The sequence below is a fragment of the Parasteatoda tepidariorum genome, chromosome 4 (assembly GCF_982258835.1).
Source record: "Parasteatoda tepidariorum strain Cologne lab strain chromosome 4, Ptep-v5.0, whole genome shotgun sequence".
NCBI classification, from domain to species: Eukaryota; Metazoa; Arthropoda; class Arachnida; order Araneae; family Theridiidae; genus Parasteatoda; species Parasteatoda tepidariorum.
In genome coordinates, this window is record NC_141758.1 from 73,187,254 (window position 1) to 73,200,822 (window position 13,569).

The 13,569-nt window shown below is 28.3% G+C and overlaps 1 protein-coding gene and 1 long non-coding RNA gene across 2 annotated transcripts in view; both read right to left on the minus strand.

Moving 5' to 3' along the window:
* LOC107452937 (uncharacterized) overlaps positions 1–6,427 on the minus strand; it is a 29,112-nt gene extending 22,685 nt beyond the window's left edge. Inside the window, exons 1-2 of the long non-coding RNA XR_015433139.1 lie at positions 4,613–6,427; positions 447–513 (exon numbers count right to left, since the gene is read on the minus strand). This is a non-coding gene — a long non-coding RNA (uncharacterized LOC107452937). The remainder of the gene's footprint in view (positions 1–446; positions 514–4,612) is intronic.
* A 1,874-nt stretch (positions 6,428–8,301) lies between these two features.
* Positions 8,302–12,023, minus strand: LOC147811058 (ecto-NOX disulfide-thiol exchanger 2-like). Its single transcript, XM_087161366.1, has one exon. It carries the CDS (start codon positions 11,899–11,901, stop codon positions 9,742–9,744), a length of 2,160 nt encoding a protein of 719 aa, XP_087017492.1. The 5' UTR covers positions 11,902–12,023; the 3' UTR covers positions 8,302–9,741.
* Between the last annotated feature and the right edge of the window lie 1,546 nt (positions 12,024–13,569).

Sequence of the window (13,569 nt, forward strand, 5' to 3'; positions counted from 1 at the left end):
AGGGGCACCTGCTATCTGGGAAATATGGTCTTAATAGTAGCAAACTTGCATTTCCACTTTTTGTTTTGCCTTCACCCCACAGTTTTTAGAAAATTATAAAGGGCTCATTATATAATTTTTTATATCATTTATCATTAGTAAGTTGCTCCAATATTGCCCTATTAGGGCTCATAAAAATTTGCATAATATAAAATTAATTCATTGGTTTTTATAATTTTTATCTAAGCAAAGGATCATTAAATTATTTAAAGGATCATTAGACAGAAAATTATTTAAGGTAGTTAGGGTAAGGTCTACTATATTGGTGCATAATGACTGATGCCTCATTATGAAAGAGTAATCTAATCATACTAAAATTCAGATAATATAAAGAAAAATTATAAAAAAGTAATAGGAAGAAAAAAAATCGGCAATTTGAAATTAAAACATAAACAAAAATCACATACTTCTGTTCTTGAAAAGCCTAATTTCAACTGGAATTCACTGGAATGTTGAAACAGATGATACACAAGTCTGTGGTCAAACAAGTCATTAATATTTCAAATTGACAATTCATACATTAAAATAGAAAAAAAAAAGAAAAATAGATACATTAATAGATTTGGACAAATTTTTAAAATTAAAATAAAATAAAGCAATAGCACTAATTGAAACATACAAAAAAAATGCTTTAACAACAATACATTAAATTTTAAAGAAATGTATTAAAATAATTCGTATGAATTAATATTAGTTACAACAAAGTAGATAATTTATATTGTTCAATACTCTTTAAAATTCAAAATTAGTCTCAAAATTTTAATCAAATTATCAGAATAAGTAATTTTTTAACTAATAATATTAACAATATATATATATATATAAGGTTTCCACTCAATTTTAGGAAAACATTCCTCAACTTTTCTAATCAGCAAAATCACAATGAAAATCTAAACCATATTTTATCAATACCATCCAATTTTCGGTCAGACATTTTTGATTTGCAATGTCAAATATTAGATTTTGCGAGCATAAAAATATCTTTTAATGAGGATAGAAGAAAGGAAGTTTCACTAAAATGTGAAATTCTTATAACAAATAATTGTAATAGATGTTAGATTTATTTTTTCAATAACTGATTACTGTTACTGACGATTCTGAGACTGGATATTTTTCCGGCATGATGTAGGAGTTTTCCAGTTTTTGTGTTTTTTTTTAAATGCAATTTTTCTTGACTTGTTTTCAAAGGCAAAATAAAATTCCCTCACATTTCTAGGTCCTCCTTGTTCCCCCTGACCCGTGGGAGCCCTGATATATAAATATAAGTACTAATACATTTATAAACAGAGATTCTCATTACGTCCATTTTTAACAAACATAAAAAATTTTCTTATATTTTTTTAGAACATAACTTATTTTTAACAATCAAATCATCAAATTTCAATTTTAAATCTGATACTATTTAAAATTGTAAGCCATAGAAACTAGATTTTTATTTTTTAGCATATTTCATCAGAATATACTTTGTTAAGTTTACTCTGAATTGTAAACAAGCATAGATAGCTCCTATTTATTATCCATTTTACTCCCTATCACAGAGCATTTTATCATTAGTAATGCTTTTCATTATTTATTTGTTTTTTATTTTACAGCTACATATTGCAGCTACAACAGAAATAAGTCAGAGTTTTTCGGCACTTAAAGTTTGGTTTTCGATATTGTCGTAATTTCTATTTGATAAATATTAAGTACTTTTAACTTTAAAAAATTGGGAGGATTTTTTTGAGGTAGTATAATATATCATTAATAGACATTCAGATTTACCAATTTTTTTAATCTTTAGTCCAAATAATTCAAGCATAGTAGCCCAGTGGTCAGAGAACCAAACTCCATCGCAGAGAGGCTGAGATTTAATCGTTGACTCCGTTAAGAGTCCATGCAATATACATGCTAGTAAAATCTGTGGAATCAAAAGTCCTAAGGTCAGTTGCTGTCAATGAAACAATTTAGTTTCTAAATTGAAGTCCCCTCACGCCATCTATCTAACAGATTCAGAGCTAAGATATACTTTCAACCCTGTGGTGCTCTTTTGTAAAACGAAAGACGCACCTTCCTGACTTAATTCGCAAAAAGCTCAATAGCTGGCTTCTTATAGTTAATTTGTAACAAAAACTTAAAATTTTGAAAATCAAAATTATTTTAACAAAATCATAATCTTGAAGCGGACGTGAAAAACTTAAATACAGAAACCTTCGGTAAAAAGATCGTCAATAATGTTCATAAAAATTATGAACTTCTTTTTATAGAACTTGAAAACTTTGGAAAAAAATTTCTCAAAAAAAAATTTAATTTTCATATAATATTCGTGATAGCATTACTTGAATATGAATACCCAACCTCAGTTTTTATGACAATATTTTGGCCTTCCACAAAACTCCTCTCTTTTGATTTTTACAAAATACATTTTACAATATCTACAATGCTTACTTTATAAAGTATATTGAATGCAATTTTGTGTTCCATATAGCTCTTAAAAACTTTTTAATTGGTTTTAAAATTAAAACAAAATTGAACATACCTCCTAATTCTATGACTAACAACACCCTAATGTAGAACCAGTCAAGGCTGTTGCCATAATGAAAGACTTTTGCGTACCCCCATCTCGTTTTGACTGAATAGATCATATAAGTAATTATTGTATCTTAATTATTGAAATATATAAAAAAAAAGACATTATTTTCATTAAATGTTTTTACCATATCAGGAGTCTATCGAGAGATTCTTGTCACAATCTTGTCTTTGGAATTTTAAGAAAAAAAATTTGGAATGTTGTAAAAGACAAAAAAGAATTTTGAAAAAAAAAAAAAAAAAAACTTCAATTATTTTTAGGTCCTAATTCTGTATAGAATACACAATTTTATGAAAATAGTTATTTAAGATAATTTTCTCTTAAATATAGAAAACTAAAGTATAATTTTAAAAGAAAAAAATAACTAATAAAACAAATTCAGTTTGACATTTATTTTTGTATAATGATTATAAAATTAAATCTAAAATAAAATTCTGTTTTACCTTTCAGAAATTCAGACCCGTTTAGTTGTTTGGCAATATATAAACGTCTTTTCAATATAAATGCTAATTAAGTTATTCCAAATAATATAAACATTTTTCAAATTATTCTTTTGTTGAATTATGTAAAAGTAAAAAGAAAATTTTATCAAGGCACTAGTGAAGTGACTAATTATCTCATAATGCCTCATATTTAGTGATATAGAAATATATTTGAATCAGTCATAAATAATAAATCACCATCTTCCAATAAATAATCATGAGTTAATAGTATTTGCTAGGTTTTTACTATTTTTTCTCGGTTCTGATAAAAACAGATGTAGCAGCTGTTGAAAAAAAAGTTCATTACAAAGATTGGCTCACTAACAGTGTAGATTATCTAATTTTTGACCAAATTATGGAAAAAATTGAAAGGAAATGCAAGAGAAAATGATAATAAAACTATTAATTCATTTATTTCAATTCAAATCATATATTCAATTAAAAATATTTAGCCATAGTCACAAAGTCTAATATTAAAAGCTAATTTTTCCGACAGTTAACTTTGATTTGAAACAGGGTTGGCAAGTTTTTGACACATGATGGTCTTTACCGGTTTTTACCATGGTTTTTACCGTAATGTCAAAAACGTCAGAAACTGTCAAAAACCCATAGTTTTGATAAAACTGTATTTTAATTTGAGTTTAACTGCTTATGATTTAAAATTAATTCATTTTTGGGCAATAAAATTAGAAAAAAAATTGTTACAAGATATTTAAGAACAGATTTTTGCATTTTTCCAACATGATTATATCAAATCATACAATTTGAAGTAAAATATTAGGATACTAAACAAAATTTTCAACATTTCCAAGCATCATTTTGTTTGGAATATTACATTACTAAAGAATGTCAAGTCATTCCTGACTTAGAGTTTGTTAGTAGTTACAAGTTTTTAAAGTTTTGTTTAGCTTAGAATATTTAAGAATTATTAGAATATTTAAGAAATGCCAAATCTTAAATTCTTTTTAATTTTTGAATTTATTAATAGTTCCAAGTTTTTTTGTTTGTTTATTTCTAACAATTAAGAAGTGCAAAATTTAGAATCTGTTGCAAATCAAGTTATAATGATAAAAGTTAAGTATCACTATTTTCAATAAGTATGTCACAATATTTCTGTATGAATGTATATCCTTCTATAAGAATACTTGTATATAGTTGCAAAATCAATAGCAATCATTTAAAACATTCATTTATAAAGGCAATTAGGTGAAAATAATATATTGTCCGCTATATGCCATAAATTAAAGAAAACAGTAGGTTTTTGACGGTTTTTACCGGTAAAAACACGTTTTTTACCACTGTCATGTCAAAAACCCAACCCTGATTTGAAATAAATATCAAAAATGTATGTTGCCTATTCAATATAAATTTTAAACACCATGAATTGGCACTTGTGATCAATGGTATAAAGTAATCTAAATAGCTTTAATACTTACCAGTCCTTATATTAAAAACTGAAAAAGTCATGAAAACAGTACTTTATATATAAAACACAAATTAGAGGTATAAGAAACATCCTTACCTATAACAAGCAGGAAACAGTTCAAACAGGAGGAAACATGTAGAAGTTTACTGACATCAATGTAGACTCAGTTTGGCACAAGAAGAAACAATTTAACTAAGGCTTAATGATTACTTTACATGACAGGTAAGTCTTGTCCTTTTACATTTAAAAGCACCTTAGTAAATCAAAATGCTCACTGTTTTCTGTCCTTGTTGTGAAGAAAAGCTTTAAATTTAAAAAATAACTTACAGAGACGTAAGTTACATTACTTTACAGACAGGTAACTTACATTACTTTTAAGACAGGTAAGTCTTTTTTCGCTTCATACTTAATAGCACAGTAGTAAATCAAAATGCTCACTATTTTCTGTCCTTGTTATCAAAAAAAGCTTTAAACTTAAAAAATAACTTACGGAATGTTAGCTGTCGAAGGACAAAAAGTTACCAGTACTCTTCATATCATACTAAGAAGATTCAGATTTAAAAAGAAATTGAATTACCTAGTGGATGCTAAAATTTTGGTAAGAGTTTTCTAGAAACAGTAAATGCTGAAATTCCGGTGTGTATTTTACCTAATAACAGTAAATGCTGAAATTGTTTTCATTTTTCACGAATCTGAAGTCACTCACTCTGTGATAGATTCTGTTCAGGAGTCACTATTTAGATTCGTAGTATGTTCAAATCAGAATGTGCACTTTTTTTTAGAGATATTTGTTAGGTAATAAAAAAAAAAGAGAAAAATTACCTAACAAAGTCCAAAGGTCAGAGATCCAGATAATGAAAAAAAAAGAAAGAATAAATAAGATTCAGAAATTTTAACTGTATTCTGTAAATGTATTTATTCTTTTCTTTTAGAAAAGAAAATATATATTTACTTTTTCAACCATATTAAAACTTAATTCAAAATTTATGCATTAATTCAAAAAATGATTTTATAAAATATTTACTTGTTCCTGAGTTTGAAAATTGAGAGCTCCTAAGATTTCATCAAATTCTTACTTTAAATTTTCATGAACTCCATGAATATATAAAAAATTAAAGTTGTGAAACTAAATATTCTATGAACTAATATACCTTTTTTCTAAAAAAGGATGAAATCACAAAATAAACATAAATAAAAATAAATTGATAAAATAATAATGACAAAACAGTACATTGAGATTTAAAAAAATTGGGGCATAACGACTCAAAAATGAAAGTATAAATTTTTTCTCCAAGAAACGATTAAAAAACTAAAGATAAATAACGACAGAAAATGATACTCCCGATTCTCTATTTTTGCCATTACACTAGGGGTGCACAACCTTTTTGAGTGAAGGGCCACATGCGCAGCAGATTGACTAACGAAGGGCCGCATGCCAAAGGGAACACCCAAAGTATTTAGACAAACATATTCATAGCAATATTAGGTAGTAATTGTTATAAAAACATTGTTCTAACCACTAAATTCCTTTTCTAAGTTAACCTTGTAATATCTTAGCATAAAATTAAATACTTTTAAATGTTTAACGTTAAAAACTTCTAAACTAAGAAAAAACTGAGCCTTCTAAGAAAAAACAGAATCAGTTAATCAGAAGAAAATTTAGATAAATTGAAATAATTAAAAAACTATGGGAAAATACATGTTTTTTAAAAGTCATATTACATAATACATAAGTCCATTTTAACATAAATTTTAACTTAAAAAAATTTGTTCATAGAAATAAATTTTAAAAAAATTTTCTAGTTATTAAAATAAATACAAGTTAAATACTTTGATTTAAAGAAAGTTTATAGGGTTAAAAATGATAAAAATTGAAACAAAACCCCATCTGCGGAAAATAAGATTTAGCATTTAGAAGGGGAATATACTTAAACTTTAAAACATTTATTTTAAATTAATGATAGGAAGCAGGGGCAGAGAGAGGGAAGACAGAAAGAAAGCATTAATCTTGAATAAACTATTTTCCTTAATAATAAAAAACTATTAAGATACTTGTTTAAAATTTTTATGGCGAGTATTTTTTTAACATGACACTTTCTATTTACAATTAATACACATATGCATAAACAATTAGTAACATTTACATTACTTAACGAAACTTATTTTGATTATATTTTTTACTGTTAAAATTTAATGACATACAAATCATTTCCCAACGTACAATCATGAATGATATGAAATGGTGGAAGTATAGCATAAGAAAATGGTTAAAAAATTTTCTTAATGGTTATCGTGTAATTTGAAAAAATTTTAAATATTGGGATAATTTTATTCACTTGATCATGTGATTCACTTGATCATGCTTTTTCGAGCCATTAAATGAATTTGTTAAAAGACTGCTCTGTAATTTTGAATAGGCCAAATTTATTCTGGAAAACAGTCTTATGACAGAAGCTGTTGTTGTGGGTAGTATTAAATTAGGGCAAAAAACTTAATCACTTTTGGAATTCTTCCTAGATGGTGTTCTTCATTTCCATATTTTTAAATCACGTGAATACAAATAGTGATGTGTTATTTTATAATTGCCCAAATACTAATTGTTATGTGTGCTTTTTAAATTGCGCAAATATAAAACGCAATGTGTGATTTTCAAATTGCGTGAATACGAATTGAGGTGTACAATTTTAAATTGCGAAAAGACTACTCACAGCGCATGATTTTTAAAATGTGTGAATATGAATCGCGATATATGGTTTTTAAATCGCGTGAATACAAATAGCGATGTGTTATTTTATAATTGCCTAAATACTAATTGTTATGTGTGCTTTTTAAATTGCGCAAATATAAAACGCAATGTGTGATTTTCTAATTGCGTGAATACGAATTGAGGTGTACAATTTTAAATTGCGAAAAGACTACTCACAGCGCATGATTTTTAAAATGTGTGAATATGAATCGCGATATATGGTTTTTAAATCGCGTGAATATGAATCGCGATGGATGATTTTTAAATCTCGTTATTTTTAATACGAAATGCGCTGCGCAATTTTAAGATCGCGTAAATACGAATTACGATGTGTGAATTTTAAATTACGCGAAGAATTAAAACGTATGATTTTTGAAATGTATAAATACGAATCTCGACATGTGATTTTTAAATCATGTAACAACAAAAAGAATAGGTTGAGTGTGTGATGTTAACTTGCACTTGTTCATGGGACTAAAGAAATATACGTGTTTTGAATTATTTTTTAGCAAAGGGGAACGCGTTTAATATAAATGTACACAACTTGTTTTTATTTTTCATTTTTATTCTTTTTAGGAAGGTATCGATTTTGCTAAAATACGTAATTACTTTTTAAGTTCCAAAAAAAAATTAAAACAGTATCGAATTTTAAGAGTTGTAATATTGTGCTAAAATATCAGGATATTCTAAATTACAAGTAAAAAGACGTTCGAAAAACCTTTTATATTTATGTAAAAATCGACACAAATACAGCACATAAAAAGTAATTATTTTAATGCGCGATTCAAAACTCGCGTGCTGTCAAATTATATGAAAAATATAAATTTTTTTTAAATCACGGGTAAAAAGCGTAGTAATAACTACAAAGGAAATTATCAAAATACCTTTATATTTGCGGTGAAATTGGTGTCAATAAAACGCGTCAAAATTTTATGTATTTAAATGCGAAATTAAAGTATCAAAATAGCATATAAAAAATATCGGACTTTCAAAACCTTGTAGAGATGTGTAACAATAATTGCCAAAATAACGATTGAAAAATAATTTGATTTGCAATAAAATTGGCACAAATAAACCACGTCAAAAAATGGTTATCTAAATGAGCGATTATTTAATCGCGATTCGTAATAATATCGTGCCAAAATATCAAAATTTTAAAAACCATGCGGAAATGCGTAGCAACAACTGCCGAAAAAGATTAGATTTTTCATGAAGTTTGCACAAATAAAGCGTTTCATAACTCTTTAAAAATCGCGATTTCAGAAAATACGTGAAAATGGGCAGCAATAACTACCGGAAAGTCATTGAATTTACGATAAAATCGGAGCACTCAAAGAGAGTCAAAAGTAATAACTAAAATTAGAAACTCGTATATCGTAATAATGATGTGTTCAAAATAATGGTATTTTCAAAACTATGCCTAAATCTGTAGAGGTAACCATCGAAAAAAAGCGATCGAAAAGTACATTCAGTGAAATTGGGTGCGTCAAAAACTTAAATGCGTAAATTTCAAATTTCCGAATTTTTTTTTTATTTAAAAAAAAATTTAATTTTTTTTCTTCATTTTGTTTAGATTGCGGTAGCGGGCCGCACATTGAGGGTTGGCGGGCCGCATTTGGCCCGCGGGCCGCAGGTTGTGCACCCCTACATTACACGATATAGAAAATTTGATTAAATTAAATATTACTCCCTATTATGCATAACTGTCATAGGCTAATATCGATAAATGATTGTAAGTAAAAGTAGCTTTATTTTAGAAGACATTACAAAATGAAAAAACATGCAAAAAAAATTTGCTAATTTTTTCGTCTTTAGATTTTATAGCCAACTTACATGAAGTCTTTATATGTTAACAATTTTATCAAATAAACGCATAATAATTGATAAGTTAATATCACACGATTATTACATATGATTTACAAAGTACGATCACTGAAATTAAAACCTTAACTATTCTATTTACTATTATAGTAGAAAAAAAATTTCTAAATATCTGCCATTAAAGGAAAGTGAAATATGATTTTAAGCAAACATTATGAATTATCCATAAGTAATAATGTCAAGGATACATTAACAAATTATCAAGAAATAAGAATTTTAAGAACTAAATGCAAAGATAAATAAATAAAAAAAAGTAGCTATTAAGATCATAATATACAATAAATTTTTATTAGAAATATTAAGATTTCATCAAAGTTAAATTATTGTCAGATTTTAATCCTGAAATATATTTAATATATGGCTCTTTGTTTGGATGTAAAAAAAAAAGTAGAATTCAGCAGAATCATTTAGAAGTTAGTTTGGATAATAGGGAATATAATTATCGGGCTCTGAAGATGCTTATTATATATAAATATATTAAGTTATAAGTGATATATTACACAAGTGTAATAGCTAAATGATAGGGTAAGAAATGAAAACTAAAGGAAATAAAAGGTAGGTGAAAAAAAAGATGAACATTAAATGAAAAAAAAAAAACTTAATTAGACATTGAAGAGAAGCCTAAAAATTTCCAATTTTTCACCAAAGTAGCTCCAATTCCAGAAGTGTGTTTTTTGAATAAATTTGGAAACCTTTCCAATAAGCTTTCTATATCTCCTGCATTTACATTTGAATCAATCTTGATTAAATATGAGCATATGTAATCAATACTAGCTCCAAAGGGATGGACATTCAAGAACGTCGCAATCAAAGCAATTAAACACATCTCATGTTGAGTAATAGTGCTCATATTATTACCGCTTTCATCTACAGAACTGGATCTAACATCATGTGATTGGCTAGAAGCGGTGTTAAGACCTTGAGTAGCTACAAATTCTTCTTTAAATTTTTCTAATTCAGATAACTCTGCTTGTTTTGCTATAGCTTCTTCTTTCTTTTCTTGCAGAATTTGAGCATATGTATTACAAGTTGATTCCATCTTTATTTTCAATGTAGCATTTTTTTCAACAGCATTTTGATAGCGATTCCTTAACTCCTCTACTTCTTCACGAAGTTTCCGAACTTCATCTTTCGATACGCCTTTGGTATTTTCAGAGATATCTGCTGATTTTTGCTCTTCTTCCTCTCCTTCACTTAGTTCCATTTCATCTTCAACACGTTCTTCAACTAATTCTCTGGAATGGGTTTTGATGATATCCAATGTTTTTTCCCTCATAATCTCAATTTCTTTTCTTTGCGCTTTTGTGAAACTATCCATTAAAGATGGTAAGCTTTGAATTGTCTCAAAAACCTTGTATATCTCATTGAAACATAAAGAAATAGATGTCATTTTCTGCTGCATCTGCCCCTTGGCATCGGACATTTTTTCTTCTAACTTAACTTTCTCATTTAACAATGTCTTCACATGACTATTTGTACACTGAATCATGGAATAAAAACTTCCACAAGTTTTCCTGTTACATTCTCCTCTTTCTAACCAAGTAATCAAAACATGAGTAGCAGATTTGAAATGTTCTTTGCTCTTAAGTTTATCAGTTAACAGATTTGCTTCATGCTCAGAATAATGAACAACCGGTGGTGGCGTTGGAGGTCTCGAAGCTTCTTGCTCCATTCTTTCTCTATGACGAGCTTCTCTTTGTAATGCTCGTTGCAAACATTCCCATTCATACTCATCATCTCTTGCTTTAGCAAAATCAACATGAAGCCTTCCAGAATAAGCGCTTTCGTCTTTATTTTCAATTTTTAATCTATAGCCAGATAACATCATTGCCTCATCTACATAAGCTTCTGCAATAAACCGCACATGGCAAAAATTCTTTTTACTCATTCGAACAGTACTTATTTCACCACATCTACTAAAGATCTCACGGACTATTTCTTCGGAAATTTTTTCCGGTAAGCCTCCAACAAACACAGTTTTACAACCTGGGTGTCTTTCTCTTGTCTTAATATGTTGCCCTGGATGAGGAGGATAAAGAACACAAGAGGATAAAGTGATAGTTTCCTTTACTGGAGGAATCATCATAGAGTTGTCTGGGGGATACATAGGATATGGTAAATAGTTTCCCATCATACCATACATATCACCTGTCATGGGCATATAGGCTGCATAAGGATTAATACCAGCACTTGTACTAGGCATCATATCCATGCCTGAGCTAACAGGAAGTGTAGTAGAAGCTTGCATTGTATTCGGAGGCATTCCCATGCCATCCATTTGGTTACCAGGCCACTGAGGATTCATTGCAGCATACATGTTAAAAGGAGTCATCATAGAATAAGATCGTTGATTCGGGTCAACGTTATATTGTTCTGGAACACCATAACTGTAAGCAGAAAAAGATTGAGCCATAGTAGGAATTGTTGGTTGCTGCGTGTTAGATTGAAGCGATGGTTGAGAGGAGATCGTAAGATGAGATGGCTGAAACTGCTGCTGAATACTAGAATTTGAATTTACCTGCTCTTCTTCATTGGAGTTTTCTTCTTTTTTAATATTTGTCAGATTTCTAGAGTGAGGATTATCTTTCTTACATTCTTTCTCAGGGCTCCGTTCCCTTTTCTTACCTTGCGTCCTCTTCATATCTCCTGGCCTTCCTTGCCAGTGATTATTGGAACACGAAGGATTGGATGATCGAAATTCAGTTCCACTAGATTTATTTTTGTATTCCGAAGGAAAATTTGTATTTCCTTTATCCATTGTGATAAATGAATATAATGAATTCAATGATCTCTTAGATTATCTAGTCTTATCGATATATCTAGTCTTAACTAGCTCGCCATCTTGATTGAAATTTCATGATGATGATTGGCTTTGAATTGGATTGCATATCCGTTGCCTTGTGCATACAGCTCACATACGATAGCTAAGAATGATACAATTTCCCAGAGGCAGCCACTAACGCACTGTCTTGAATGCCAGCCGGAATAATATTTTTTTCCATGCAAAGAGATTTTAGTATTGCACCGCTTGCTGAATTAATATAAACTAGCTCTTGGTGTCAACATTTTTACTTGCTAGCCATACATTGCAGCTACCTCACTACTGAAATCAGTAATATTGCAGGTATCATTTTAATCACTTTTCATAGCATTATTGTCGGATCTGTGTTTTTATTTACAGCAAAAAAATTTTTTGTTACTTATAAAGATTGTTATTTGTGTCTGTGTACTGAATATTATTTGAAAGAAAATATGAATGACAAATACTTTACATAACTTTAATAAAACAAGGTTGAATGGAAACCACTTTTTTGTTTCTTATGAGTAAAAGGTTAAATTAATAGCATTTTGCACCGTGACTTCAAAGTAACCATTAAAATTATCAACTTTCTTTGTATGAATATGCTTAAATGGTATTAAAATAAAAATATTAATGTTATGAAGAAAGCGGATTAGATTAGTATACATATTAACTACTTAAAAGTAATGTTTTAAGCATTTTAATTTGTTTTCATGATGTAGTTAATAGTACTAGGGTAAATTAGAGTTAATATATTGTATAGTTCACATTTCTTTATTGTGAGGTTCTGTTTATTGAACATTACTATAAGTGACATTTTGAAAATTTATATTATAGTTTGGAATAATATGAAAGGACTAGAATAAAATTTGAATAGTTGATAGAAAGCATAAATATGTAACAATTGTAATGTAATGATGTGTTGTTTTGTTATAGGTTGACTTTCTTGTCATCAACTCATAAAATACATTATTTTAAAGCTCCTTCAATAACCTCAGTGTGCCCGTATGTATGAAGTGGGAGTTATGTGTAATTTGTTTAATTACTTATGTGCATTGAATTTTCATTAATATTATTTGAAAGGACACTTTTTTATTTCTTATGAGTAAAAGGTTAAATTAATAACATTTTGCACCGTTATTTTAAAGTAACCATTTAAATTATCAACTTTCCTTGTATGAATATGCTTAAATGGTATTAAAATAAAAATATTGATTTACATTTTATTATATGATTGGTTTTACAAATTAGCTTACATGTGTTAAAGTTCTCTGTTTACATATTTTATTATTTGTTTGGTGCTGCTATGATAACATTTCTACTATAAATGATATTTTTAAAATTTAGAATAATATTGAAAAGCACAAGTTGTATTGTAACACAAATTGTGCGTCGTGTTTTGTATATTCAGTTGTAATGCGTTTAGTTTTGTTCTAGGTTGTTATCAGTTACATGTGGAAATAATGCTCCTGCATTGACTGAATTTTTAACAGTTCTGACCTGAGTATTGTTACGACTGCCAGGTCAGTCTTGTTGAAAATTCAGTTTTGGTCCCTCAGTACAGAAATAGATATTTCTAGGTGACCCAAATGAGTGTTATGAAGAAAGCTGATTGGATTAGTATAC